At 51.1% G+C, this 27,982-nt stretch overlaps 1 protein-coding gene across 2 annotated transcripts in view; it reads left to right on the forward strand.

Annotated features, from left to right (window-relative positions):
• The window catches only part of MRC2 (mannose receptor C-type 2), a 57,905-nt gene that overhangs the window by 18,811 nt on the left and 11,112 nt on the right, over window positions 1–27,982 (forward strand). For both annotated transcript variants that reach the window (XM_081270908.1, XM_081270909.1), the window contains exons 2-17: window positions 12,309–12,710; window positions 13,525–13,698; window positions 13,897–14,061; window positions 14,281–14,394; window positions 14,890–15,033; window positions 18,476–18,664; window positions 18,804–18,958; window positions 20,983–21,090; window positions 22,594–22,709; window positions 23,162–23,310; window positions 24,151–24,368; window positions 25,101–25,243; window positions 26,532–26,634; window positions 27,206–27,344; window positions 27,451–27,486; window positions 27,789–27,949. In XM_081270908.1, coding sequence (XP_081127034.1) covers window positions 12,309–12,710; window positions 13,525–13,698; window positions 13,897–14,061; window positions 14,281–14,394; window positions 14,890–15,033; window positions 18,476–18,664; window positions 18,804–18,958; window positions 20,983–21,090; window positions 22,594–22,709; window positions 23,162–23,310; window positions 24,151–24,368; window positions 25,101–25,243; window positions 26,532–26,634; window positions 27,206–27,344; window positions 27,451–27,486; window positions 27,789–27,949 — 2,516 coding nt within the window. The remainder of the gene's footprint in view (window positions 1–12,308; window positions 12,711–13,524; window positions 13,699–13,896; window positions 14,062–14,280; window positions 14,395–14,889; window positions 15,034–18,475; window positions 18,665–18,803; window positions 18,959–20,982; window positions 21,091–22,593; window positions 22,710–23,161; window positions 23,311–24,150; window positions 24,369–25,100; window positions 25,244–26,531; window positions 26,635–27,205; window positions 27,345–27,450; window positions 27,487–27,788; window positions 27,950–27,982) is intronic.

The raw sequence follows: 27,982 nt of genomic DNA on the forward strand, positions 1-27,982 counted from the left end.
TGATCATTATTAATAAATACTAACATACTAATGAATGCTTTCCCACTTAGAAAAATGTCAGTGCAAGTGTGATAATACATGGGCACTCTCATCCCACCTCAGTGCGTGTGTGTGTGTGTGTGTGTGTGTGTGTGTGTGGTGCAAAAAGGGTGGGTGGAGACTCTGGCAAGCTGGTGTGCCCACACCCCTCCCAGGTGGACAGCTCCACTCAGTTCCTGTGACTGACTCCCAGCAGGAACACTGACCAGTGTTGCTAGGCCTCCTGATGTTTCCGAGAAAAGCTAGAAATCCGTGTTTTTATGTGAAATCTCTCACGTTTAAAATGTTGGCTTACTTAAACACAACTTGCTGGGAGTGATCAATTTAAAATACCTGCAAGAGCTGTTTGCTCAGCTCTGGATCCATCCTAGCTCTTCCCCTTCGTTACTATTATAGAGATGTTTAATCTTTCAGTTATTTAATGTCTCAGTTTCCTCATCTATTAAATGGAAATATTAATTCAGCCTACTTCTGAGTGTTGCTATGAAGATTATCAAGAAGGCCCAGGTTCCAGGAACCTAGCAGGTGTCTGGTGAATGTTTACTTGTATTATTATTATTTATGTCTCATTCCTTAAGTGCAGGGTGATCATTGTCTTAGTTTGCATAGGACAGTCCTGGTTCATGCTTGTTGTACTAGTATAATTATTGCCAGCTCCCCATTTCATTCTCAGTATTGGCCAGTAAATTATATGGTCAAATATTGGCATTGTGGTGCTTAAAACTGTAACAAGTTTTAAACCCAATGAAAAAGCCAAAGTTCCAATTGTTTGAGGGTCTTGGACAAGTCATTTAACCATTGTTTGAATTTCCACATGCTAAAGGACGACAAAATTAATTCTAAGATCCCTTAATGTGCATTCATTCTGTCATTTGACAAACATTTTTCCTGAACCCAAACTGTGCCAGGCAGACACCGAGCACATGAGAGGCCAGGAACAACCTGAACCCTCATGGGGTGATCACCCAATGAAGACTTTTTGTACAGGTTTGTGAGAAAACTCAACTTTGACTTCAAGTATTATTTGAAAGACTATTACTAAGGAATGTTAATACTTCTTTTTTTAAAAAAATATTTTTAGTTGTAAATGGATACAATACCTTTATTTTGTTTATTTAGTTTTTTTTTTTTAATATGGTGCTGGGGATTGAACCCAATGCCTCATGCATGTGAGGTAAGTGCTCTACCACTGAGTCACAACCCCAGCTAGAATGTTAATATCTCAAACTTCAATGTCTAACAAATGATTTCACTGTAATTCTCTACACATTTTCTTTTCTGTATGTGTGCATCTAATTCTTTTTCTTGTTTAGAAAACTAATAGAAATTTTCACTATGGAAAATTGGAACTTATTGGAAAGGCCAGGGAGAGTTCCTTAATTTCTGTTGCCACGGAAGGGAGCACGGAGGAGGACTTCTAATATTTTATCCTAGGTCACTCCTCCCTACATCCTCCCCATACCTTTGCAGTCACTTTGTCAAAACTAAATATTTTTTAAAAAATTTCTTGCCCCAAATTTGTGTGGGTGTCATAAATTTACTCACTCATTAATTCATCCTCCACCAGCCAGGTACATGGGGCGCCTAACCTGGACTAGGCTGGACTCCCTGGCAGGGCTCTCCTGTCAGTGATTTTTTTTTTTCCTCCCATTGGTACCAAGGATTGAACCCAGCCAGCGGTGCTCAGCCATTGCGCCACATTCCCCAGCCCTTTTTATATTTTGAGACAGGGTCTTGATAAATTGCTTAAGGCCTAGCTAGATTTCTGAGGCAGTCCTTGGAACTTGCTATCCTCCTGCCTCGGCCTCCCGTTGTCACTGGGATTCAGGTGTGCGCCACCTCACCCGGCTCCTGTCGGTGGTTTTTATGAAGTAATGAGCTCGCAAACCTTAGCAGAGCTGCTTGCATGAGTTGTGGCCATCGTTGTCGCTGGTGTAATGCAAGAGCACAAGTGTCTGCTCGCCTGGGCGACGACGTTACCAACCCCACGCGCTCAGCGTCCAGGCCCTGCATTCTGCCCTTCGAGACCCGGTCCATGGGGTTGGATTGTGCTGACCCCGAAAGTCACTTCCTGCCACCACGGGGCCGGCTATCATTGTGAAAGTGCCCCCAGGGGGAAGGAAGCGGTTCTTGGGCTGTTTATTTTGGCTGCAGGCTGGCAGACGGCGCCAAGGGCTGCGGCCGCGGAGACCCGGCGGAGACCCGGCGTTTGCCGCGCGGGGCTGGCGAGTCGGGCGGAGCTCCGCGTAGGTGGCGCGCCCGGGACTGCGGGGCGCGAGCGGCGGGGCGCCCCTGGGAGGGCGGGGGCGGCGGGGACCCGAACCCGAGGGCAGGCGCGTTGCGGAGCCCTAGATCCTGGGCACAGAGGCGAAGGAGGAAGGGGTCTAGGTGTGCCCGCCGCTGGGATGCTCTGCCTGCAGGGTCCAGGCGCGGAGGATCGTGTCGGGACCCACTGTGGGCTCTGGGGTCTTCTCGCTGGTAAGACGGTGTCTGGAAGGGGCAGGCAGAAAAATACTGTGATGCTTTGGTCCGAGGAGACAAAACCCAGCAGGGGATGAGATCAAAGACTCTTAAATTGCAGGGGAGAGGGTCAGCATGGCAGGGTTTGCATTCCCGGGGAACTGTGGGGGCCAGCCCACACCCTTGGCAGAACCGGGCAAAGGGAAAGTGGCCTTTCTGAATTTACACGGATTCCCTTTCCCGCCCCCACCCCCATCCTGTGCACTCCCTTTCTCTTGCGTTTAGTGGGTGGAGGCCAAAATCCCACCTCTTCACATTCCGCTGGAGTTTGCTTTACCATTTTCCTAGAACACAGCCTATCACATTCTGCAGCACCCATTAAGTAGAGGGAAGAGCGTGTCTAGAAATGACTGGTGAAGCCCACCCTGGAGACATGGCGCGCACTTGAGGGTACTAGCAACAGAGCAGAGAAGGGCTGTGTGCAAGGCTCACGCACTTGTGGTTGAGGCCCTGGGCGGCAAGCAGTTTGGCCTGGCTAGAACCGAGGGCAGGCTGAGCTGGAGGGAGGGTGTGTGAAAAGAAAGGGTGGAGGTAGAAGGAAGCCCACGGGGCTCCGGGCTTTGGTGAGGGAATGCACAGCTGGGCCTCAATGGAAGGGAGGCTCCCCACCCCTAAGCTCAGGGTCAATATGCCTACATGTACACCAACACGGTCTTTTGTGGGGATGAAGTAGGGTGGGGTGCTTCCTCCTCTGGGTTGGCCCCTTAGTAGGGCGGGGCTGGCAGCTTCTGCTGACTCAGGGACATTTCCAGGCTTGGCCTCAGGGCCAAGCTGCTCATTGAAAACAGCTGCTCCTCTTGGCTGGCCGCCCTGCAGGCGGCCTCTGGCTCTCCCTGGAATGACCCCTAGCCTCCGACCCTGACTGGCCCAGGAAAGGGCAAATGGGGGACAGGCTCAGGGGCTGGAGGCCACCTTGCCATGCTTTGGGGAGCACATCAGGTCCCCCCAGCACCCAATTCTTGTAGGAGCTAAGCCAGGTAGTTACTAAGCACAGATTCTTGCCTCTGGCCTTTGCTCTTGCGGTTCCCCAACTTGGAACACCCTCGTTGTCCTTGCCTCTGCTTGTGCCTTTCAGGGTTTTGCGCCACATGCCTCTCGTTCAACAAATATTTGTTAAGAGCCTGCTGCGTGCCAGGCACTGTGCTAGAATGAACTTCTCATCTGCTTCCTTCAGTGGTAATGTCTTCAACTTGTAATGGAGAGCAGCCGTCTTGTCTGAGGTCAGACCTCTGGCTGCCTCTGCTGGGTCAAGTCTGGGAAAGCTACAGGGACAGCTGGGAGGTTTGCTTCAGAGAGACAGGCTGTAGTCAAGCCTTTGCATTCAGCCTTTGGAGTCTAGCAAGGCCTTGCAGGTTCCTTAAGGCAGAAGGAAGAGGTTTCAGTGACCATCACTGAGGGAAGAGATGGGGGTTCCTCAATGCAGGACAAAGACTTTAAAACCCCATTGCAACTGGGTGCAGTGGTACATACCTATAGATGGAATTAATATTTCCATTTATCATCAGCTTGGGGTGAGAAAGCACCCCCTCACCCCAGTGGGCTGGAGGGTCCAGTCTCCTCTGAGCTGCTGTGGTCTGACAGATCATAGCAGAGGGGTCCTGGAGCAACAGCATCCCTGGAAGTAAAGAGAATGAATGGGTTGATGTTCGGGACTGTGAGAAGGACGGTGTATTTATCAGGATTCTTTTAGACACAAGGGTCAGAAACCAAATGCAATCAAACTCAGCCAAAAAAAAAAAAAACTTGATCCAGGCTGGGGTTGTAGCTCAATGGTAGAGTGCTTGCCTTGCATGTGGAAGGCACTGGGTTGGATCCTCAGCATCACATAAAAATAAAATAAAGATGTTAAAAAAAAATCATGATCCAGATCCTGGGGCTGTAGCTCCGTGTAGAACATTTGCCCAGCATGTGTGAGGGCCTGAATTTGATCCCTAGCACTAAAAAAAAAAAAAAAAAAAAGAAGCCACAGTCCCTCAGGGATAGAGACCGAATGTCTAACACCACTAGGACTCACTTCCACATCTCAGCTAAGCTGTTTCTCTTTGTATATCATCTCCTGTAATCCAGGTGCGCAGAGCGGCTGAGGTGGGAGGATCACGAGTTCACGGCTACCATCAGCAACTTAGCGAAACCCTGTCTTAAAATAAAAATAGTGGGAAGGTCTGGGGGTGTAGCATAGTGGTAGAGAGCCCCTGGGTTCAATCCCCAATACTACAGGATAAAAAAAAAAAAAGAGGAAAAGGTGAGAAGTTGGCTGGGGAGACAAAAGGTACGAATCGATGGGCAGCTCAGCAGTGAGGATTCTGGAATCACCTCCAAGTCTTCCGTGTGGAACCCAATGGACGGCCAGACCATTTTTTAACAAGGGCGGGGATTATGCCACTATGTCCTCCATGCCTAGCACCATGCCTGGCATCTATGAAATTCTCAATATTTGTTGAATAAACGAATGAATCATCTCTGATGCTCAGTGCTCAGCTCCCGAACTAGTTTTATTCATCTATTCCTTCAAGTACAGAGTGAACCATAATTTGATGCATAGCCTCATACGAGGCATGAGATAATTGCCAACAAAATACAAGAGGTCACCTTTGTCCCTCAGGAGGACAGTTCCAAGATCCTCATAAAGGGTTCTGTACCCTTTAAGGTGGCCAGAACCTCTCTCTCTGCATTGATAGCCAGTGCTCCCAGGAATGAAGAGCAGGACTTGGATATGGGGAGAGGCTTCTCAGGGTGACGGGCATCTGGCCTCTGCTCCTGGAGTTCCTGCTGCCTGCTTCATATTGGATGGAAGCAGAGGCACAAAGAACACAGAGCGGGTCAGGCTCTCTCCTTAGCAGTGTCAGCTCAGCCAAGGCTGATTATGCATTCCTCCCCCATTGGACCCTGGAGAAATTATCTCCTTTCTGTGATGGCCCAGGCTTACTGCTTGTCTTTGGGTGGAAAATGCTCCAGGCCAGCTTTGCAGAGTCCCCAGGATCGACCTCCTGAACCTTTCCTTTGCTTAGGAGCTTTTCTGGGGGCATTTCCCTGGTTCCTTGCCCTTTTTTCCAGCATCCTTCACCCTATGTCCTCCAGATCCTCAGAGTTTTCAGAGCTCACCTCTGAGAAAGCCTCCAAGCCCCTGGGAGGCACACAGATCCCTCTGTCACTCTGGATACCTGGGATTTTATTTTTCTGATACTGAGGATTGAACCCAGGGGTGCTCCATCCCAATTGAACCACACCCCCAGCCATTTTTATTCTTTATTTTGAGACAATCTCACCAAATTACCTAGGCTGTCCTTGAACTGGAGATCTTCCTGCCACAGCCTCCTGAGTCACTGGGATTACAGGAGTGCACCACCATACCTGGTGGACACCTATGATTTTAAGGGCTTTTTGCCCTCATGTCCTGCTATGTCCAAAGCCACTGTTCTTCACTAACTGGATGGCAAATCCTGAGAGGGTAAGGACGGCCTTAGGTTTTATGAGTGGTTCTAGTGTTGCTTGGAACGTGTTGTGTACCTGGAAAGTGCTCCAGGAAGTAAGGTGAATTTGAACCTAGAATCTAGGAGATCAGAGGGAGGGCGCTCACAGTCACACCTCATGTGACAGAGGAGGAATCTGAGCCCTTGAAGAGGACTGTGATAGGACCACTTCCCCTCTCTGGGCTTGTTTCCTCGTCTGTCAAGTGAGGGAAGTTGGCCTGACCCTCGGAGTAGCCCCTGCCAATTAACCCGGACCTCTTTCAGACCCTTCATTTGCCATTGGTTAAAACCACTGCAGTCAGTCTGGGACTGAGTTGGCACACACATAGGTTTTCTGTCGGGAGGAGGAGATGATACTGTCCCCTTGGGATGTGTGGGCTCCTGTGAGGTTTGGGGCCACATTGTCCAGTCCTGTCCCTGAGAAGCATTTATAAAAGCAAGCAATGTTTTCTCCCTGTCCTGATCCCAGGCCCTTTCTTTACCTCCTGCCGAGAGCCACTTCAGTTATGGTTACCACCGACTGTCCTCACCAGAATGGAATTTCTGAGAACCAAATATCTGGACTTAAAGGAAAGTTTGGGCAGGCCCGGGTCAGGTCTGGGGCCAGTTTATCAGTTCTGGGAGGTGTTGGAAGGCATCTTAGTCTGACCAGCTATACCAAAATGCCATCGACAGGTAGGTTATAAACCACAGAAATTTATTTCTCATAAGGCTGAGAAGCCAAGACCAGGAGGCAGCAGAGCAGGTTCAGTGTCTGGAGAAGGCCATTATCTGGACACCTCCTCGGAGACGGCCACTTTCACACTGTAACCTCACCTAGTGGTAGGGATGAGGGTCTCTCCAGGGTCTCTCTGATAAGAGCATTAATCTTATGAGGTGTCTGTCCCCAGGACCTAAGCACCTTCCAGAAACCCTACCCTCAAAATACCATCACCTTGGGGGCTAAGATTTCAACTTGTGAATTTGGGGAGGAACAGAAACATTCAGACCATAGCAGAAAGAAAAAAGCATGCTAACGACAGAGGACTCAAGACAGAGGATCAGATGTGGCAGCCACCTGGTCATCCTTCTGGAAGCTCACCTCTGTCTTTCCAAGAAGCCACAACCTGGTGCTATCCCATGGGTGGATAGAGGGACAGGGTCCTTGCCCCACTGATCCTCCTACCAGGTTGTTTTGGGCACTTAGTGACAGAAGCTGGAGCATTGTGTTTTTAGGAAAATGAATCTGACAGGTGGGACAAGAAGCAGAAAGACAGATGAGCTGGCTGTGATCATTATCTGGACACGAGCTTCATTCATTCATGTGTGCATTTATTCATGCATTATTTATTAACCACCATGGTGTGACAGGCTGGGTTTCAGGTGCTAGTAACACAGTGATGGGCATGACAGAAAGCCCTGGAGCTTATGGACAAGAGAGGAGACACGGACAATCAACAACCACCAACGTGTTGGACAGTGAGTTCTGGCCCTGGAGATGGCAGGGAGCTTGTGGCAGTCTAACTCTCTGGCCAAGAATACTTAGGGACGAAGGAGAAAGCACAAAATGTAGTGGTTTGAAGACACTGGAGAACGACAGTGTAGAGAGGGAGAGAGACCCTGGAGGGACCAGATGTAGGGAGTGAAAAATCCTTGCAAGAGAAATGCAAACTAGGTGAGTGGCTTGTGGAACCAGCTTAGTGCCCTGAGCACGCTTCCCAGCTTGAGGACCTCATCAAAAGTGGCAAAACAAAGCAAAACAAAAGCAGAGGCCAGAGTTAAAGACTACTGGAAAGGCTAAAAATTTAGAGAGAAAAAATCCTGGAAAGAAAGGAGCCTTAGAGGGCTGGGCTGTGGCTCAGTGGTCGAGCACCTGCCTAGCATGCATGAGGCACTGGGTTTGATCCTAGCACCACATAAAAAAAACTAAATAGGGCTGGGGATGTGGCTCAAGCGGTAGCGCGCTCACCTGACATGCGTGCGGCCCGGGTTCGATCCTCAGCACCACATACCAACAAAGATGTTGTGTCCGCCAAATACTAAAAAATAAATATTAAAATTCTCTCTCTCTCTCCCACTCTCTCCCTCTCTCTCACTCTTTTAAAAAAAACTAAATAAACAAAATAAATGCATTGTGTCCACCTACAACTTAAAAAAGAAAGAAAGAAAGAAAGAAAGAAAAGAGCCATAAAGATTCTTCCTACAAATTCCCCTCAAACTGTAGTGACCCCTAAATTGTGCATATGCAGGGTAAGACTCTTAAGCCCAGCAAAACCAGCATCTGGGGAGCAGAGGGTTCAGTTGCTGCTTAGTGCTAAGGAACAAAGTTTAGAATTCAAGTTCCACCAAGTTAGAGGGGCCTGGCAATCATCAAAGTTTTCTTTTGAAACTCCAGAAGGGCCTCACCTTGTGATTAAATCCAAGGCTAAAAGCCACACCTTGAGACTTAAGGCACAACCAAAACAAACCCAGCCTAGCAAGGCTCCACAGGATCAAGGGCATCCAACAGTAATTTAACTGCTTGCCAGAACAAAACTCAACGTTCTTTATAGGAAGATAGAAAAAAAAACATTCAAATTCCCTGTAACATATCATCTGCAGTGTCCAGCATAAAAACATCTATTTTTATATATATATCCATGATGTCCAGTATAAAAAAAATTACTAGACACATAGGTCTCAGGAAATGACCCATAACCAAGAGAAAAAAAAAGTCAATAGATGGCAGACTCACAGGTAGCCCAGATGCTGAAAACAATCAGAAATAAACATTGCAAAGAACTATAATAAAGTGATAATGACAGTGAGTAACTATGGTTACTGTAGATTGGAAAATTAGGGAGGGACTCTCTAAAGACGTGACTTTTAAAAGTAAATGTGAAATACCAGATAGAGGAGTTGGTGCAGAGGCCTTGAGAAGGGAAGAGCCATGCAGGAACAAAGAGGTCAGTGTGGCTCGAGCAAGGAGGAGTGGTGTGATCTGAGATCAGATGGGGTAGGCAGGACCAGAACCCGTCCAACACTGTGGTTCACAGTAAGGAGCTTGAATTTTATCTGAAAGATGATGAATCACATTTGAAAGAATTTAAGCAAGAGGGAGACTTACCTCTTATGCTGTTTATTTTCCTTTTACTATGAGTGGCATTTTCATTTCAGATATTTAAGAACCAGTTGCATTTTTTTAAACTTTCTACACATATCTTTTACTCATTTTCTATTGCTTTGTTAATATTGACCTCATAATTAATTTTGGTAGAAGCTCTTTTTATATTAGGGAAATTTCTTGGCCTCTAATTAGTTGCTTATAGTTTTGTCTTTTGAACTTTGACTTTGCTTGTGGCATGTATCTTGCCATGAAATAACTCTTTTTTTTTGGGGGGGGGGACCAGGGATTGAACTCAGGAGCACTCCACCACTGAGCCACATCCCCAGCCCTATTTTGTATTTTATTTAGAAACAGGGTCTCACTGAGTTGCTTAGTACCTTGCCATTGCTGAGGCTGGCTTTGGACTCGCAATCCTCCTACCTCAGCCTCCCAAGCTGCTGGGATTATAGGCATGCACCACTATGCCCGGCCTCTGCCACAAAATAATTCTCATGCTATAGAATTCATCAGTATTTTCTTTATGGCCTTCAGTGCTCCAATATTATTTAATTTTTTTTCTAGAACTGATTTACATCTTTAAAAGATCACTCTGGCTGTTCACGGAGAGTGGACCACAGAGCGATGATAAGGACATCATGGGGCAACAGAAAGAACTTAGGGTTTGGTCTCAGGAGACTGGGGCCAAATTTCATCTCTATCCCTTACCAGTCTTATGTTTGGTTCATCGAATTGCTTCCATGCTTCTAGTCAATTTCTTTACCTCTAACTTAGGATAATAATAATGACAGAAATGAACATTTACAGTACTCTTACTATGTACCAGACCCTGTCCCAAATACTCTACATGCGTTATCTCTTATCTCACTTGATCTCGATAAGCATCATTTGATGAGGAGACTGAGTCACAAAGAGGTTAAGCCCTTGCCCAAGTCATCCACTAAGTGACAGAGCGCATTTGAACACTAGCAGTGTGAATCTTTTTTGTTTTTGGTACAGGGATTGAACCCAGGATGCTTAACCACTGTGCCACATCCCCAGTCCCTTTTTTTAATATTTTACTTAGAGACCAGGTCTTGCTGAGTTGCTTCAGGGTCTTGCTAAATGACTGAGGCTGACTCTGAACTGGTGATCCTCCTGCCTCAGCCTCCCTGAGTCGGTGGGATTACAGGTGGGCCACCATGCCTGGCGTGATTCATGTTTTTAAAGTGTGAAAAATATTCTGAGGAACTAGTAACTAGGGTATGAAAAAATTCTGTGGAGACTGAGTGGGCAATGTCCTTAAGTGGCAGCCTGGTCACAGGAGGAAGGTGGTGTGAAACGTGGACCTCAGAGACATCTGGGTTTGCGCATTGGCTGGGTCACGTGTGAGCAGGTCACTTCATGTCCCTGAGCCTCAGCTGTCCTGTCTGATTGACCTCTCTCTTCTTCTCCCTCTCATTCTCTTTCTTCTTTCCTGAGACATAATCTATGCATAAAATTCACCCATTTAAAATGTATGAGTCATTGGGTGTTAGTACATCCACTGAGTTCTACAACTATCACAATCTCATTTCACCCCCAAAAGAAACACCATATTCTTTAGTCCCCTTCCTTTCCTGTCCCTCAAACCACAGCCCCAGACTCTAATGCTGATCTGCTCCTTGTCTCCACCCACGCAAGCCTCATTTCTTAGTCTACAGAGCAGGGGTGCTGCGGGTGATTGGATCTCCCCAGGGCCTTCCCCAGGGTCTGCTCAGCAAGGAGGCAGGTGAGAAGATGCCAACGGAGCAAGCCAGAGGGCTGGATCACGCTGTCTAAAAAATCAGACTTGAGATGGTTGGGGGGGTGGTAGGTGAGAGGTTGGGAACCACAGAGGATGAGTGATTAGGGAAGATTCTAGAAAGAGGAAAGGATGGAACCCGTGAAGCTGAGGGACAAGGGAAAGAATGTGACAAAGTACTCTTAGGTTAAAGAAGAACTTTGGCAGAAAAAAACATGATTTGGGGCAGGGGGGTACTGGGAATCAAACCCAGGGGTGCTTTACGCCTGAGCCACATCCCCAGCCCTTTTTATTTTAATTTTTTGGTAGTTGTAGATGGACAGTATGCCTTTATTTTATTTGTTTATTCTCATGTGATACTGAGGATCGAACCCAGTGTCTCACACCTGCTAGGCAAGGGCTCTGCCACCGAGCTACAGCCTTATTTCCATTTTTTATTTTGAGACATGGTCTCACTAAGTTGCCAAGGCTGTCCTCAAACTTGTGATCTTCCTGCTTCAGCTCTCAAGTGGCTAGGATCACAGGCTTATGCCACTGTGCTCAGAGGAAACCCATGATATGCAATGGAGACTGAGACTAAGGCTACAATGTGGTGTGTTATGTAAACTCCTCTACCACTCCTCATAACATCTTCAGAAAAGTATAGTAGACCTTTTTCTTCCCAGGGACAGGTTCCAAACCTAAAACCTCAGATAATACTGAACTCTACATACTGTTTTTTTTCCTATGTGTTCATATCTATGATAAGTTAAATTATAGTAAGAGATCAACAATGACTAGTAAGAAGGTGGGACAGGTATAACAATATACTGTAATGAAACTTATTTAAAATTTATGAGCCAGGTACAGTGGTGCACACCTGTAATCCCAGCGACTCAGGAGGCTGAGGCAGGAGGATCACAAGTTCAAAGCCACCCTCAGCAATTTAGTGAGGCCCTAAGAAATTTAGCAGTACCCCATCTCAAATAAAAAATGACTGTGAATGAAGCTTGGTAGCACAGTGCCTCTGGGTTTAATTCCTGGTACCCAAAACCAAAACACTTACGAATTGTTTATTTCTAGAGTTTTCCTCTTAATATTTTAGGATTACAGTTATCTATGGGTGACAGAGACTGAGGAAAGGGAAACCATGACTACTACTACTGACAGGGAGGACTACTGTCAACAGTACCAGGCCTTCTGTATACAGTTTGCTTTTGGGGTGGGATAAAGGACTGTCCTGCCTCCAGCTGAGCATGGGGCTAGGAAAGAGGTGGGCCCTGCTTCCTCTGGGCACAGGGGCACAATAGTGCCCCTTATCCCCGCCTGGAAGGGTTGATAGGACTGAGTGATTTCACACACATAAGAAGGGCTGGGGACGTGTCAGTGTCTGTGGGCCGTGGGAGTCATCAAAGAGTGACCCGATGATGGTTTCATTTCCTGCCTTCCCTTCTAGAGTCTGATGTCTTCCTCATCTTCAGCCATGGACTGCAGGGCTGCCTGGAGTCCCAGGGTGCACAGGTCCGAGTCACCCCGGCCTGCAATGCCAGTCTCCCTGCTCAGCGCTGGAAGTGGGTCTCTCGGAACCGGCTCTTCAACCTGGGCACCATGCAGTGCCTGGGCACAGGCTGGCCGGGCACCAACACCACAACCTCCCTGGGCATGTACGAGTGTGACCGCGAGGCCCTGAGTCTTCGCTGGCACTGTCGTACACTGGGTGACCAGCTGTCCCTCTTCCTGGGGGGCCGCGCTGGCAATGCATCCAAGCCTGGCACTCTTGACCGAGGCGACCAGACCCGCAGTGGCCAGTGGCGCATCTACGGCAGTGATGAGGATCTATGTGCTCGGCCCTACTATGGTGAGGGGCTGCTTGCAGGTGGGGCTGTGGGTCCCTGGCTGGCCCCTGGGCTGATTTAACAGCAGAGGGAGTCAGGGGGACTGGAGGAAGGGAAGGGCCAACTCCAAGGCAAGAAGGTCTTTGGCTTCTGTGGACCTTGGCAGTTACATCTTTAATTATAATAGGAAGCGTATTGAATAATTAAGAAAATTAACTTCAAAGCCTTTAATTTACTTTTTTTTTAATTTCAAAATTATTATGTGCTTATAAAGACTTCAAACACTACAAAAATGAAGAGCCTAAAATTAAAATTAAATTCCCTTCTCCCTGGCCCACTCTAGGGGAGACCCTGTAGTAACCCTGCACAAGTTTTGCAGGTGGTGAACAGGACTGGAGTCACCTGGTGGGGGGCTCTTATGGTTTGTGGCTCTATCCTTGGTATTCTTTCCTGGAAACTCCTCTGAGTGCCAAGACAGAGCTTTTAGGAGAAGCATGGACTCCCTTGGCTGGAGAGCTAAGCAGAGATGCCACTGGGCTCAGCCTTCTGTGGGTGACTCAGAGGCCCCTCATTCAGCTGGCTTTTGAACAGGCACTAGGGGGCCTGGGGAAGCTCCTTCCTCACCCTATGGGACGCACAGTGGACTTCCCCCAGGCTCCTGGGCTGACTTAACAGCAGAGGGAGCCTTAAAGTCACTGTCTGGTGCAGTTGTCCCCTCCCACTCTCTGCTGACCACTGTCTACCCCCAGCTCTGGGAGTTACAAAGGGCTTTCCTTCAGGGATGGGGGGCAGCCTGTGGGGTCTAGATGCCAAGGGCCTGGCTTTCCTCCCCCGCAGAGGTCTACACCATCCAGGGGAACTCCCACGGGAAGCCGTGCACCATCCCCTTCAAATATGACAACCAGTGGTTCCACAGCTGCACCAGCACGGGCCGCGAGGATGGGCACTTGTGGTGCGCAACCACCCAGGACTACGGCAAAGACGAGCGCTGGGGCTTCTGCCCCATCAAGAGTGAGAGCAGGGCTAGGTGGGGAGGCGCTGGAAGGGAGGCTGGTGATGAGGGGCCTTGGAACTTCTGTGAGGTAGGGCTCCCTCCCAGGCAGAGCACCTGTATGGGGGTGGTGGTGAAGTTCCTGCAGTGCCCAAGGGACTTCCTGTGGGGCTGAAGGGGAGGGCTGGGAGGGACCATGGCCCGTCTGCTGGTGGCAGGTAATGACTGTGAGACCTTCTGGGACAAGGACCAGCTGACCGACAGCTGCTACCAGTTCAACTTCCAGTCCACTCTGTCCTGGAGAGAAGCCTGGGCCAGCTGCGAGCAGCAGGGGGCAGATCTGCTGAGCATCACAGAGATCCACGAGCAGACCTACATTAATGGTGAGGCTGTGGGCAGCCCCCTGGGGCTGGGCTGGGGTCTGACTCACCCAGGGATGGGGAGAGGGTGCCAGTAGCCTGAGACCTGCTCCCCTGTGAAGGGCCCTGTGCCCTTTCTGCTTGTGTGGGGGTAAGGATGCTGTTTGTGGAGACAGGGCAAGTGGAGGGATGTGGAGGACTGGAGGTGGGGTTCCCCTTTCTCAGTGCCTCTCTTGTTCCCAGGGCTCCTCACTGGTTATAGCTCCACGCTGTGGATTGGCCTTAATGATCTGGACACCAGCGGGGGCTGGCAGTGGTCGGACAACTCGCCCCTCAAGTACCTCAACTGGGAGAGTGGTGAGGCGTGGGGTTGGGGGCACAGGGACACCACAGGCACTTGGCTTCCTTTTATACTATTCCAGGCAAACAGTGGGGGGAGAAGAAGCACAGATTTTACCCCCTCCTGGACCAGGCCTCACTGGTCCTTGATGTGCCTTGGTGTGAATTAGGAGTGAATGCCTCTACCTCAGATGGTCCAGCTCTGCCCCAGGTCCTAGGGCTTGGTGGATGGATCAGATTTTGGCCTCACTCACGGCTGCCCAGTGCACCCGTGGCCTAACCAGGGATGCCAGGGCTGGGGCTGTTATGCTTTGCTGGGTGGGGGTTCAGGATGATGTGGGCCCAGGTTAAAAAGCATGAGGACCCTGTGGTGGAACCAGAGTCGGGGACTGAACTCCAGCTGGCTCAGGCTTCCCAGGGAGTGAAGAAAAGCAGAAAGCTCTAAGGAAGGTTCCTGGGGCCACGGTGTGAGCTTCTCCCTCCTGGGGTGCTGGCGCCCTGCCCGCCCCACAGATCAGCCAGACAACCCAAGTGAGGAAAACTGTGGGGTGATCCGCACCGAGTCCTCGGGTGGCTGGCAGAACCGCGACTGCAGCATCGCGTTGCCCTATGTGTGCAAGAAGAAGCCCAACGCCACGGCCGAGCCCACCCCGCCAGGTGAGCCACAGGGCCTTGGCCCAGCTGGCCCCGCCTCTCCTCTTGCTCTTCCTCCCGGTTGTCCTTCGGTTGTTCCGCTAAAGTCTGAACAAACTGGGATGTGCCATGAATTCATTTGGGGAACATTGGATGGGAACTGTGTTAAGTGCTGAAAGAGAGTGCCCTGTCGGAGTCCACAGTCTGCTGAAGGTGACAGACATCTTTACACCCTGTTACAATATTCTGAGTTATGAGCTTTTATAGAAAGATGTATAAGAAGTGCTGGAGAAGAAGCTAATTAAGGTTCTGAGATTTAAGGTTTTGTGGAAGTGACATTTGAATGTAAGTTTAAAAGGCCATACAAGATTGAGAGAAGGGCATTTCTGACAGAGGGAACCACCTGTGCAAAGGTATGGCAGCCCGGACGCACACCTGGTGGCTCTAAGGCATGGGGAGTCACGCAGTTTGGTTGGGGGAGTAGACTTTTCTTAGAGTGTGGTCCTCAGACCAGCAGCGTAGTAGCATCACCTGGGAGCTGTTTAGAAATGCAGACCGCAGGCCCTGCACCTGGTTACCTGAATCAGAAGCAGGCATGGTGGCTCATGCCTGTAATCCCAGCCACTCTGGAGGCTGGGTCAGGAGGATCACAAAGCAACTTAGCAAGGCCCTCAGCAACTAACTTAGAGAGAACCTGTCTTAAAATAAAAAATAAAAAGGCCTGTGAATGTGTAAAGCATCCTTGGGGTCAATCCTAATACCCCCCACAAAAAAAAAAAATTGAATCTGAACCTGAACTTAATAAGATCCTAGGTGACTCATGTGCAGGTGTGGTTAGGTAGCAGTAGCTTATGGGCACAACAATGAGAAGTTTAGAAAGGCAGATTGCAGCCAGTCCTTGAAGGAGCTTGGCTGCTGCTGCTGGGCAAAGTCTGGGTGGGGCCAGGTGGGCTGTGGGCAGCTTTTGCAGGGTTTTAAGCCAGGGAGAATCTTCTAGCTCACATTTGTGATTCATTGAGATATCTCCAGGGGCCTGATGGGAGAGTTTGGGGTGACAGGCAGTGCCTGCTTTGGGGACTCTGCCCCTTAGCAGTGTGTGGCCTGAACAAGCAGCCTTGTCTCTGAGAGGCGGAGTCCTCACATGCAAATTGAGAAGGAATGCACCCCATGAGTAAGACACCAAGAAGCATTTCTGTAGGTAGTGGTGAGTTTATTATGTAGGCTGAAGGGGCTACTGCCCCCTGTCCAGCTAGCCGTGGGGTTGATAAGGGGGGGATTTTCACGAGGAACATGGCAAAACTAGAAAAAAAGAAAGAAATTCACAAACCCATAGAAAACAAAAAGCCAAACTACTGCTCTGGACCATGAAAGTCTTTTCAAAGATTAATTCAGGACTATCAGTCATGCCTTGCCCAGAGGGTCAGGAGGAGCAGCATCTAGGGTGCCCACCTCTTTATTTTCTCCTTAATATTTTTTTTTAGTTAAGGACCTTTATTTTATTCATTTGTTTGTATGTGGTGCTGAGAATTGAACCCAGTGCCTCACACAGGTGAAGCAAGCACTCTACCACTGAGCCACAACCCCAGCCTGGGTGTGCCCACCTCTTGCTGGAGGAAACCTGAGTCAGGCACTAACCCCAGGTCTTCCAGGATGCAGGCTCTGTCCCCTGGGTCTTTCCTACATGGCCTCAAAGGCGAGTCCTCCTCCAGCCTGCAGATGTCGGTGGTCTCAGATTTTCCCCCTCACCCCAGCTCTCTGAACAAGGCATACTTCTAAGTAGTTGTTCGAGTGGGTTCTGCTTTCTGGGTCTCATTACGTAAGACGTGCCATTTCAGAGGCAGGCGCCACCGTGCCCCGAAAGCGTCCACATGGCCCCAGCAACCCCTTTTCCTGAGTTCCCTTCCTGCCTCTCTGAGGTTCCCTCTGGTCTGATCAGCCACTGAAAATCAGTTCTGTCTAGGGCCGCAGCCTCGGGTCTTAACTCATTGACTAACAAGAGATGAATGACAGCTCCTGAGCCAAGGAGCGAGCCCGCTCCAGCTCTCGGCCCACCCACTTTGCCCAGTCTCCAGCAAAAGGTATGGCTGGAGCCGGGGCGGTCGGTGGGGATGGAGCTAGTCCCAGAATCCCAGTCTAGGGCCATACTTCCAGTGGGTACACGCCTTCCTGCCTGGCCAGGCGGAATCCTGCCTGAGCCTGACACTGTGGGTGGTTTGGTGAAGTTCCTTTTTCTTCTGCCAAGACCCAAGTGAGGGCTTGTTGGCCTTAGTTGCCCTCGGACCCCAATCCCTAAAGGGCTACTCGGAATCTACCAAAGTCGGGGCAAAAGAGGGTCCTGGGGTACAGGGAGAGGAGTTGGGGTGTGGGAGGGGCCGGGGGAATCCTGATCAGGAGATGCAGCCAATTTGCAGTGACTATGCACTCACCCACCAGACCTTGGACTGCTGGTGGGCAGGACTGGGTCCCGCTGATCTGGAGATCAGGAAGGGTCCTTGTTCCTGGGTGTTGAAGAGTAAATACCCGAGAAATGTTGAGGAAAATGTAGAAAGCAAGTTTTATTTAATAAAGGAACAGAGTCAGACTTCTCCAAAGAAAAGGGGCGTCAGAATTGTGTAAGGGTTGTGTCTTGCTCTTTTATAGACCCCAGAACCCCTTTCTTTAATTATTGTCTCTCCTTCTTTCCCATGGAGGTTAATTGTTAGCAACCCAGAGTGCTCAGGAGCAAGACTGGGGAGGTTAACAACCTGTTGTTCTCTCTTTGATACTAGTCTCATCCTTTCTCTTACCTACTCAGACTGCTCGACATTTGCCCTTGCCTCATTTTGTGGAGGAACCTGATGTATCCTGTCACTTAGGCCATGTGTGCTGTAGGTGGATTGCTTTTTGGCAAAGCATCTGTGGGGGGAGGGGTCAGCACAGTGGGTCCATTTTATAGAATTATTCTCTTAACCTCATATTCCCACCAGTCTCATCTGTCCCCTTACACCACTACTGACTCAAGGCTCTTTCTCTACTGTCTTCCTCCAAGACTGCCTAGGCCAACACAGAGCTGCACTCAATGAATGTTATTTGTGAGAATAATGGCAGTTCCATTTATTAAGCAAAATGGTCACAAGCTAAATTCGACTCTCAGCAGAAAACCTCATTTACAGAGGAGGGGACTGAGGCTCAGGGGGCTGGTTTGTCTTGACTGCATGCCCATCTCTTGCTGAGAGCCACAGCCAGAGGCGCTATATAGTCCTGGGTGGGGTCTGCACCAACACTTTGATCTCCACCCTGGGTATCCAGCAGCCTCGGAGGGTTTTGTCTTCAGCATCTCCAAGCCTGTTCTGGTCGTGGAAAGCAGATCTGAGATAGATTTGGGAAGGAAGCCACTTGGAGGCTCTGCCTGGGTTGATACCCAGTGGTGTTGGTACCCAGACTGGGTGGCTGGGTCTCTGAGCAGTGGCCTTGTGGGTCTCCGCAGACAGGTGGGCCAATGTGAAGGTGGAATGTGAGCCCAGCTGGCAGCCCTTCCAGGGCCACTGCTACCGTCTGCAGTCTGAGAAGCGCAGCTGGCAGGAATCCAAGAAGGCATGTCTGCGGGGTGGCGGCGACCTGCTCAGCATCCACAGCATGGCTGAGCTCGAGTTCATCACCAAGCAGATCAAGCAAGGTGAGGGGTTGTCCGGCCACATGCCCAGGGTAGAGGGCAGGGCCTCTGCGCTATCCATCCTGTCCTGTCTCTGATGGTGGCTGAGGCTGGTCTCTCAGTGTCCTCTCTCCTCTCCTCTCCTCTCCTGCTGCACCCCCAGAGGTGGAGGAGCTGTGGATCGGCCTCAACGATTTGAAACTACAGATGAATTTTGAGTGGTCCGACGGGAGCCTTGTGAGCTTCACCCACTGGCACCCTTTTGAGCCCAACAACTTCCGGGACAGTCTGGAGGACTGTGTTACCATCTGGGGGCCGGTGAGATCCTCCTTCCCCATCACAGGGCCACAGAATCCACCCTGGTGGTACCCCAGTTTGCTGGATTTCTGTTCTCGCGACTAAAAGGCTCAGGGGTCACTCCAGTTAAACTGGGCTAACTGGGCTGCACGAAATAACCACACAAGAGACACAAATACCTTTTCTTTGGGGTCGTTGTGACGGCTCCTCTGACCTTAAGGGTCCACAGAAAGAGAGAGAGAGAGAGCACTCGATGACCCCTTTTATTGAGGAGAAGCTATTCAAATGAGGCAAGGGGTCAGGTTTCAGGGGGCTGAGTCTATCTTCATGATGTCCACTGTCAGCAGGTTGACTGACACCTGGGTAGGCCACACCCAAGGGCACAGTAAGAGAAGGGGACACACAAGGCACTTCCATGGAAGATTCTATCCTAAATGGGGCAAGGGGTTAAATATAATCCCTTGTAATATAACCCCTGTAATAACAAAGGAACAGGTGAGCATAGCTTCACCCATGGGGCTGTAGCAAGACACACCCATGCACGAGACACCGACCCTCCCACCCAAGAAGGGTGGGGAAAGCTCTGCCACATTTCTGCAACTGAGCGCCTCAGCACCCAGCCGTGGAGTGTGACTCTGTCACGTGTAAGGTTGGTCTCCCACACCAGCTGAAGGACATCCTACTCTCCTTTCAAATGAGACACTTCCAGGGTTTGAATTCCACCTCCATCCCTTGCTAGCCATGTCACTTAGGGCAAGTTACTCGCTGGTCCTTTGGAGGATTAAAGGCGTTGTTAATTCTCCTGTAGCCTTAGGCACTGTTGCCTGGCCCACACTTGGCCTCCTGCCAGCTGTTCCTCCCCACCAGCAGGTGGCATCAGAACCCACATGATGTGAAGGCTGCCAACCCTTGACCTCAGGGATTGGTCTTATTCAGCCCAGGGTCCTGTCTTCTCAAGAAATTATGGGGTTGTGACTGTCTGCTGTGGTTTTGACTTAGACAGGGTGTGCCTAGGTGAAGGAATTGATGTAAAGTATCAAGCAGAGACCCTTTAAAAGGGAACAAAGCCACAGGGACAGGTTACCCATCCCTGGGACTGACAGGACACTCTGTTTCAGATACTGCTAACAGTGCCAGGGACTGCAACAGCAGAGCCATTGTCCTGGGGGGGGATGCTGTTTAAAAATTTAAAAACAGTTATTTATTGAGTGTCTCCTTTGTGCCGGGCATTATCTGGATGCTAGGACACACAGTCACTTGTGCCCTTGGGATGGGGCTTAACAGCAGACATGCTGCTGCCTGAGAGGCTGTGGGAACCGGGCAGGGCTCAGACATTTGTAGAGGCTTCTTCAGCTTCCCCAGCTGAGGCTTGGTTCTGGACACATGGCCCCTGATCTGCCTGGTTCTCCAGCAGTCACTCCCTCAGCAGCGGGGTCACTTTTCAGGATTTCCATTACTTGAGGTCATCCATAGTCCAAAAAGAAGTGGAAAATTTCAAACTACTTCATGAACTTTAAATAACGTTTATTACAGTGTGTTTTATAATTGTTCCACTCTTGGTTGTTGCTGATAGTCTCTTTCTGTGCCTATTTCGTAGGTTAAACTTTATCATAGGTATAAAAACAGAGGATATATAGCATCCACTGGGAAGGTCTTGGAGCTATCCCTGGGGATAAGGGGGACTACTGTATACCTTGGGAGTCCTGTCTACCTTGCTGTTAGTTGCTCTCACAATCTTAGCCAGCTTGTTATCAGTGTTTATAAAATGAGGCATAAATAATTTCACAGAACACCAATTCCCATTTAGACAGTGCTTGGTCAAGTCTCAGGGCATCTTCTCACCAACTGTGCTCCCCTGTACTCGAGAGGCCTGGTGAGCCAACTGTGCCCTCTGCAGGGAAAGGCCTGAGACACAGAGAAGTCAGGCCAACTGCTGAGAATCACGCAAGTCAGAGGCAGGGCCACTTCTAGAAACCAGGTTTCCAGAAGGTTTAGGGAGACTTAGGGGGAGGGGACTGAGATTCTCTCTCACTGTGTGTCCCCAGGAAGGTCGCTGGAATGACAGTCCCTGTAACCAGTCCTTGCCATCCATCTGCAAGAAGGCAGGTCAGCTGAGCCAGGGGGCTGCTGAGGAGGATCATGGCTGCCGGAAGGTGAGGGTGTTTCTGGAGCTGCCCTGGGTGGGGCCAGCCAGCCAGAGGGGCTCCCAGGAGAGGCAGGGTGGCGGGAGTCCTGCAGCCTCACCCAGCACCCCGCCTCCTTGGTGTCCCTTTCCTGGGCCTCCTCCTGAAAGAGCTGAATGGGGTGAGACAGGGGAGAGCAGCGAGAAGGAAGCAGAAGTCCCCAGCCCCAGCCCTGAGCCCCTCTCCTTGGGGAAGCCACTTCCTAGGGCAGCAGAGAACAAAGAAGTAGGGGTGGGTGACCCCCCAAGCCTGGCCCAGTCATGGTGGGCAGAGGTTCTGTGGCCCAGGCCTCCTCCCCCTCTGCCTCACTGGCACAGGCCTCTGTCTGGCACAGCGAGTGCCTCTCTGTCTCCTCTGGGGGAGTGGGATGTGCCTTTCCCTCCTGTGCTCCCAGCCCTATTGGGCTTCCAGAAGTTCAGAGAGGGAAGGAGAGGATTAAGGAATAAAAGGTGAGTGAGGGACAGGGCAGTGAGCTGGCGGAAGAGGGAGAGTGAGTCACCACCCATTTCTCTCCTCCAGGCCTCCCAGCTCCCCCACCCCTCTCCCCCCAACCTGGCAGGGGCTCTCTTTATAAAGGATACTTTGTGGCCTTTCGCTCCTCCCAGCAGCCCCTCCCTGCTGGTCTGGCTCCTGTTGTGTTTTCCTTTGGGTTAAGCCCCTTACCACAGTCCCCCCTACCCAATCCAGACCCTCCCCCAGGAGAGGAGCAGGAAATGCCAGTGGGCATGATCAGTTGGGGAGAAAGGAGAGAGCAGACAGGGGCTAGCGGAGGAGCCTGGGGTCAGTGTGCTCAGCGTGGGGACAGGGGCTTTGTCCTGGGTTGGGTGGAGTGGAGGTAGGGGATGGTGAGGAATTGCTAACCGCCTGGCACCAAGAACCACCTGGCACCAAGGCCCGCCTGGTATGTGTGTGGAGGGTGCTGAGTGGCTGTGATTAACACTCAGCCTGGCCAGGGGACTTTGTATCCCCTCTGATGGACACTTAGACATACCACACCTGCTTCTCTTCTGCCTTGGCTCTGCTGGTCTCTAAGGGTCTCCTCCTGCCAGGCGCTTCCTCCCCATCTGTAGGCCCTGACGACTGCTCAACCTTCTCTGCAAGCTGGCGTCTCTCCCCAGCTTTTCTTCTCTGGTTTCCCAGCCAATCAGCAGTTTACCCCTGCACCCCCCACTCCCACCCCGTGCCTCTTGGTTTAGATGCCTCTTATCTCTCTGAGCCAGGCCGTGGGTCGGGTCCGTCAGCCACACGGGGACCTTGCTTCTAGCCTGGTCTGACAGTTGTGAGTAGTGGTGGGAGAGGGGAGAGTGACCAGGTGCAAAACACAGCATAGGCATGGGGGTCAAATCTGTCACCTCTATCCTGTGCATATCCAGCAATGCCCCTGATGGCATCCCCTGCCCCAGGATTTTTTGGCAAAGATGGAACATCATCCTCTCCAAAGACGCCCCTCTTCTGTCCTCTCTCTTGAGCCAGGGTTGGACATGGCACAGCCCATCCTGCTACTGGCTGGGAGAGGACCAAGTGACCTACAGTGAGGCCCGGCGCCTGTGCACTGACCATGGCTCTCAGCTGGTCACCATCACTAACAGGTACAGGAGGGGTCAAGACCTACTCTTTCCCATGTCCTGTGTAATGTAGCCCCTCCCACAAACAGAGTAGTGTCCTGCCACCATGCCCAGAGGGACTTGGAGTCCTTTGAGACTCAATGGGCTCCTAGTTCTTTTTGAAATCTTATCACAAGAAAGAGTCATTTGTTAGGCAACCTCAGCGTGGGCAGGGCAGGGGCAGGCACAAGCGTGGGCAGGATGCCCAAGGAAGACAGACCTTGGCTGTGTCTGATTTTCTCTCCTTCCTTCTCAGCAAGGCAAGAGGTGTGGATGGTAGAAGAGGGAACTCGGTTACTCCGTGAGCCCCCAGGTTTCTCACTTCCCTGAGCAAGTTACTGTCCAGGCACATCCCCCGAGCTCCTAGAGCAGGGTGACTGGCCTGTGGCCAGGGAGTGGGGATAGACTCCCTGCCATGACCAGGCTGCCTCCCAAAGGTTCGAGCAGGCCTTCATCAGCAGCCTCATCTACAACTGGGAGGGCGAGTACTTCTGGACAGCCCTGCAGGACCTCAACAGCACTGGCTCCTTCCGCTGGCTCAGTGGGGACGAAGTCATGTACACCCACTGGAACAGGGACCAGCCTGGTGAGCCCCACCCCATGGTACTGACAGCCTCCTTCTTTGACTGGCCTTGGGGGAGCTGGGAGGCCGTGGTGGACTTGCCCTGCTAGGTCTGTGCTCAAGGGCTTCCCAGGGTAGTGACCATTTGTCCAGTGTGGCCTGTTGGTCAGGCAGGCCCTGGAGGCAATCTGTTTACTGACTGTGCATCCTCTGAGTCCCAGTGTCCTCACCTGTCAAATGGGATGCCTTCCTCATAAGAGTCTGCATGAGCCTTAAATATATGTAAAGTGCTAACACATGGAAAGGGACGATATATGTAAAATGCACAGAATAGTGAGCACAATACAATGCACTGGATAGACATTAGCATCATTACCATTTCACATTAGATTTTTTTGGGGGGGTGCATACTGGGGACTGAACTTAGGGGCACTCAACCACTGAGCCACATCCCCAGCCCAATTTTGTATTTTATTAGAGACAGGGTCTCACTGAGTTCCTTAGCGCCTTACCATTGCGAAGGCTGGCTTTGAACTCTCCATCCTCCTGTCTCAGCTTCCCGAGCTGCTGGGATTACAGGTGTGGGCCACTGCACATGGCTCACATTAGCTTTTTGAACCCTTTCCATAACCTAATGAGGTAGATAATGAGAGAGGCTCAGAAAGGTTAAACAACATACCCAAGATCTCACAGTAAATAAGCAAAGAACTAGGACTCTGCCTCATTCCTTCCTCCCACCTGGGCTCGGACTCTACAGAGCTTGTCTTTGTAGAGATGGCCAAGCATGCTCCCAGTCGGGACTGCAGGGGTACCCTGCAAGAAAGTGAGTCCTCCTCAGTCTGTGGTTCTCTCTCCCTTCATCAGGGTACAGCCGTGGGGGCTGCGTGGCCTTGGCCACGGGCAGCGCCATGGGACTATGGGAGGTGAAGAACTGCACTACGTTCCGGGCTCGCTACATCTGCCGACAGAGCCTGGGCACACCAGTGACACCAGAGCTGCCAGGGCCAGACCCCACACCCAGCCTTACTGGCTCCTGTCCTCAGGGTTGGGCCTCGGACCCCAAACTCCGGTACTGCTACAAGGTAGGGCAGCTTGTTGGCATGGTGGGGTATAGAAAAAAGCAAAGGGGCAGCTTACGTGGGGAGCCTGGGCGAGCAGCCACCATCCAGAGACACCACACTGCAGATAGCAGTAATTTCTGATGAAACTCTCACCAGTGGAATCTGAGGCCTGGCAAATAGTAGATGCTCAGTAAACATTTGAGGAATTGAAGGAACCGTAGAGATCATCAATGTCAGAGGTTCCCACATGTGGGAACAGAATTATTTCAGAATTACCCGGAGAACCTGAGAAAAATCTAACTTCGCATGCGTGGGCTTGAGTTTGAGCTCTAGCACTACAAAACAATAAAATAAAAATCCAGGCTGTCGCCATGGAGATTTGGATTGAGTAGGTCTGGCTGGGGCATGGTAATATGCCAAGTTTGGGAGCCACTGATGGAGTCCAAGGTCTTTTATTACATGCAGAAACTGAAGTCCAGAGAGAGGAAGGAACTTGCCTACAGCAAGCTGTGGATCTGCTGGGATTAGAGTCCAGGTCGTCCCACTGGTCAGGGGACAGGGCACAGCTGCTCTCTCCAGGAGCTGACTGAGCTGGACACCTTCCCCTGGGGCTTGTTCTCTGATGGGCAGGATTGTCCTTAGTCCAGCGAAGCCAAAGCACTTTGCATTCTTGCTGCCACGTGGAGGGTGGCAGTTGTCACCTGGAGAGGTGCCAGTGGAGACCCATTAGACAGCTGGCCTCTGCTCTTGCAGGTGTTCAGCTCAGAGCGGCTGCAGGACAAGAAGAGCTGGATCCAGGCCCAAGGGGCCTGCCAGGAGTTGGGGGCCCAGCTGCTGAGCCTGGCCAGCTATGAGGAAGAGCACTTTGTAGCCAACATGCTCAACAAGATCTTTGGGTACTGAGCCTGGGACAGGGGGCTGCCTGTATATGTGCGGGAGCAGCCATGGCTGCTGACTGACTCTCGGCTGTGTGGGGCAAGAGGCAGGGTGGACAGAGTGAAGGTGGCCACAGCCTGTCTGAGGGCTTGGAATAACTGTGTATCTTCCACTAGTGCCAGGACCATCCTGTCCCTCTGAAATAGTCATGGTCCCCTGGAGACCTGGGCAAACACACTGGTGTGATCCATTCATTCATAGGAGACTCCATGTGCTCACAAGCCTCATGGAGCGAGCAACACCCTCTCAAATGCAGACTTTCCATTATAAGCCTACAACCTGACTCAAGTTAAGCATTTCACCTCTGCCTTACACCATCCCATAATACCACTCCATGATAAACCATCCTGAGCTGGGGCACTGTGTCACACACCTGAACTCCCAGCAACTCAGGAGACTGAGGCAGGAAGATTGCAAGTTTGAAGCCAGCCTCAGCAACTTAAGAGAGGCCCTAAGAAACTTAGTGAGTCCCTATCTCAAAATAAAAAAGTTTTTAAAAAGGTCTGGGGATGTGGCTCATTGGTTAAGCATCCTTGGTCAAAATAAAACAAAACAAAAAACACAAAACCATCCCAGTGGGAGAAAAAAGGCTGCAGCTCTGCCCTTGGGGATCCTTCCAGGACTCCATCTCTGGTCTGTGGGCTCCAACTACTATATTCTGTCACATAGACTTGTCATCCCTTAGATCAGGAAAAATCCCAATGAGTCTTAATTCCAGGGATATTTTCTCTCAGCAATCATCAAGAATTTGACTAGTAATTATAATAGCTCACGTTTTCCAATGACCCTGGTTGAGAGGTGAGGTTATTTGCCAAGGTCACAGAGCTGGTCCATGGGTGAATTAGGATTTGAGTCCAGGTTATTTAGCTCCAGAGTCTCAGGTTGCTGCTACATGCCAGACAGCTTCCTAACCTGCCTAAAGTAAAAACACCCAGAACTTCGATGAGTAGGGAAAGCCAAGGGAAGGGGAGCCAGGCCACTGAGCCTTGAGCTGGGAGCCTGGTCCAGCTGTCCTTATCTCCAGGGAGACTTTTCTAAGACAAAACAAGAACACCCCTCCCCCCCACCCCCATGACCCTTCCAAAAGAGTGCTTAGGTGGGCCAGTGTGAAGTTCAGGTGGAAAGGCTCAGGCATTGGGGACTGCCCCAGGTCACAGACGAGAGTGGTCAGGTGTTATGTTGAGATGCCTGCAGCTCTCACCTCCCTCACCTCTCCTCTCTTCTGCCCCGCCCTGGGTTCTGCTGAAGTGAATCAGAGCCTGAGATCCATGAGCAGCACTGGTTTTGGATTGGCCTGAACCGTCGGGACCCTGGAGGGGGTCAGAGTTGGCGTTGGAGCGATGGCCTAGGGGTAAGGTGGACTGGCAGAGGCGCTGGACCAGAAGGTGGGTGGGGCTGGTTTGTGGGTGGAGTCTGGTGGGGCAGGGCCAAGCCTGGAATGGATGGGGTTTCCTAGAAGTAGAGCTTCCAGAGAGCTGAGAGCTGTCGGGTAAAAAGGTAAGCGAGCTGGATAGGGTGGCACCCGCCTTTACTCTCAGCGGCTCAGGAGGCTGAGGCAGGAGGATCGTGAATTCAAAGCCAGCCTCTGTAATTTAGTGAGGCCCTAAGCAACTTAGTTAGACCCTATCTCAAAATAAATTAAAAAAAAAAAAAAGCCTGGGGAGGTGGCTCAGTGGGTAAGTGCCCCTGAGTTTAATCCCCAGGAAACAAAAAGGAAACAAAAACAAACAAACAACAACAAAAATAAATAAATAAAATAAAATAAAAGAAAGAAAGAAAGAAAATGGTTTGAGAGGGGACACCCAGGCCAGGTTGGGAGTTCCTAATTCAGGCCAGGCCTTACGGTGTCCCCCTGTCCTGGGGATGGGGTGGCCTGCGCCTCGTGCCTTACATCCCTCTTCCCTCATCCTGCTTCCCTCCAGTTTTCTTACCACAATTTCGACCGGAGCCGGCACGACGACGATGACATCCGGGGCTGTGCAGTGCTGGACCTGGCCTCCCTGCAGTGGGTGGCCATGCAGTGCGAGACGCAGCTCGACTGGATCTGCAAGATCCCTAGAGGTTGGGTCGGGTGGCACCGTGGGACGCAGACCAGAGGGAGGGGCGCGGGGCCAGGATGCTGGGGAGGGTCTCCTTCCCCTGCAGCCTTTTTGTCCTTGTTCTGTAGGCGTGGACGTGCGAGATCCGGACATCAGCCCTCAAGGTGAGACCCCAGTCTACCCCAGTCCACCGTGGCCAGGAACAAAACCAAGGGGATGCAGGGTTCCAGTGGAAAGAGGACTGAGTTGACCGGGGTTGGACACCGCAGCCCTGTAGCCACTGAAGGGAGGGAGGGAGGGAGGGAGGGAGGGAAAGCGCAGGGTCTGGAACCGGGCCCATTGTGCTCAGCCACTGTGCCTGGGGAGGTGGGGGGCGGCCTGCCCTGGCTCTGCCCACCCCGCGATGCACATCCGGGGCTTGGGGGGCTGTCGCACCCTTACTTCCACCCGCTGCGCCGCTCCACAGGCCGGCGGGAATGGCTGCGCTTCCAAGACGCGGAGTACAAGTTCTTCGAGCATCACTCCACGTGGGCGCAGGCGCAGCGCATCTGCACGTGGTTCCAGGCCGACCTGACCTCGGTGCATAGCCAGGCTGAGCTGGACTTCCTGGGACACACCCTGCAGAAGGTGGGCTTGAGAGGCCGTGGGTTCCCCGGGCTG

Source organism: Spermophilus citellus (genome assembly GCF_964194105.1).
Source record: "Spermophilus citellus genome assembly, chromosome: 17".
NCBI classification, from domain to species: Eukaryota; Metazoa; Chordata; class Mammalia; order Rodentia; family Sciuridae; genus Spermophilus; species Spermophilus citellus.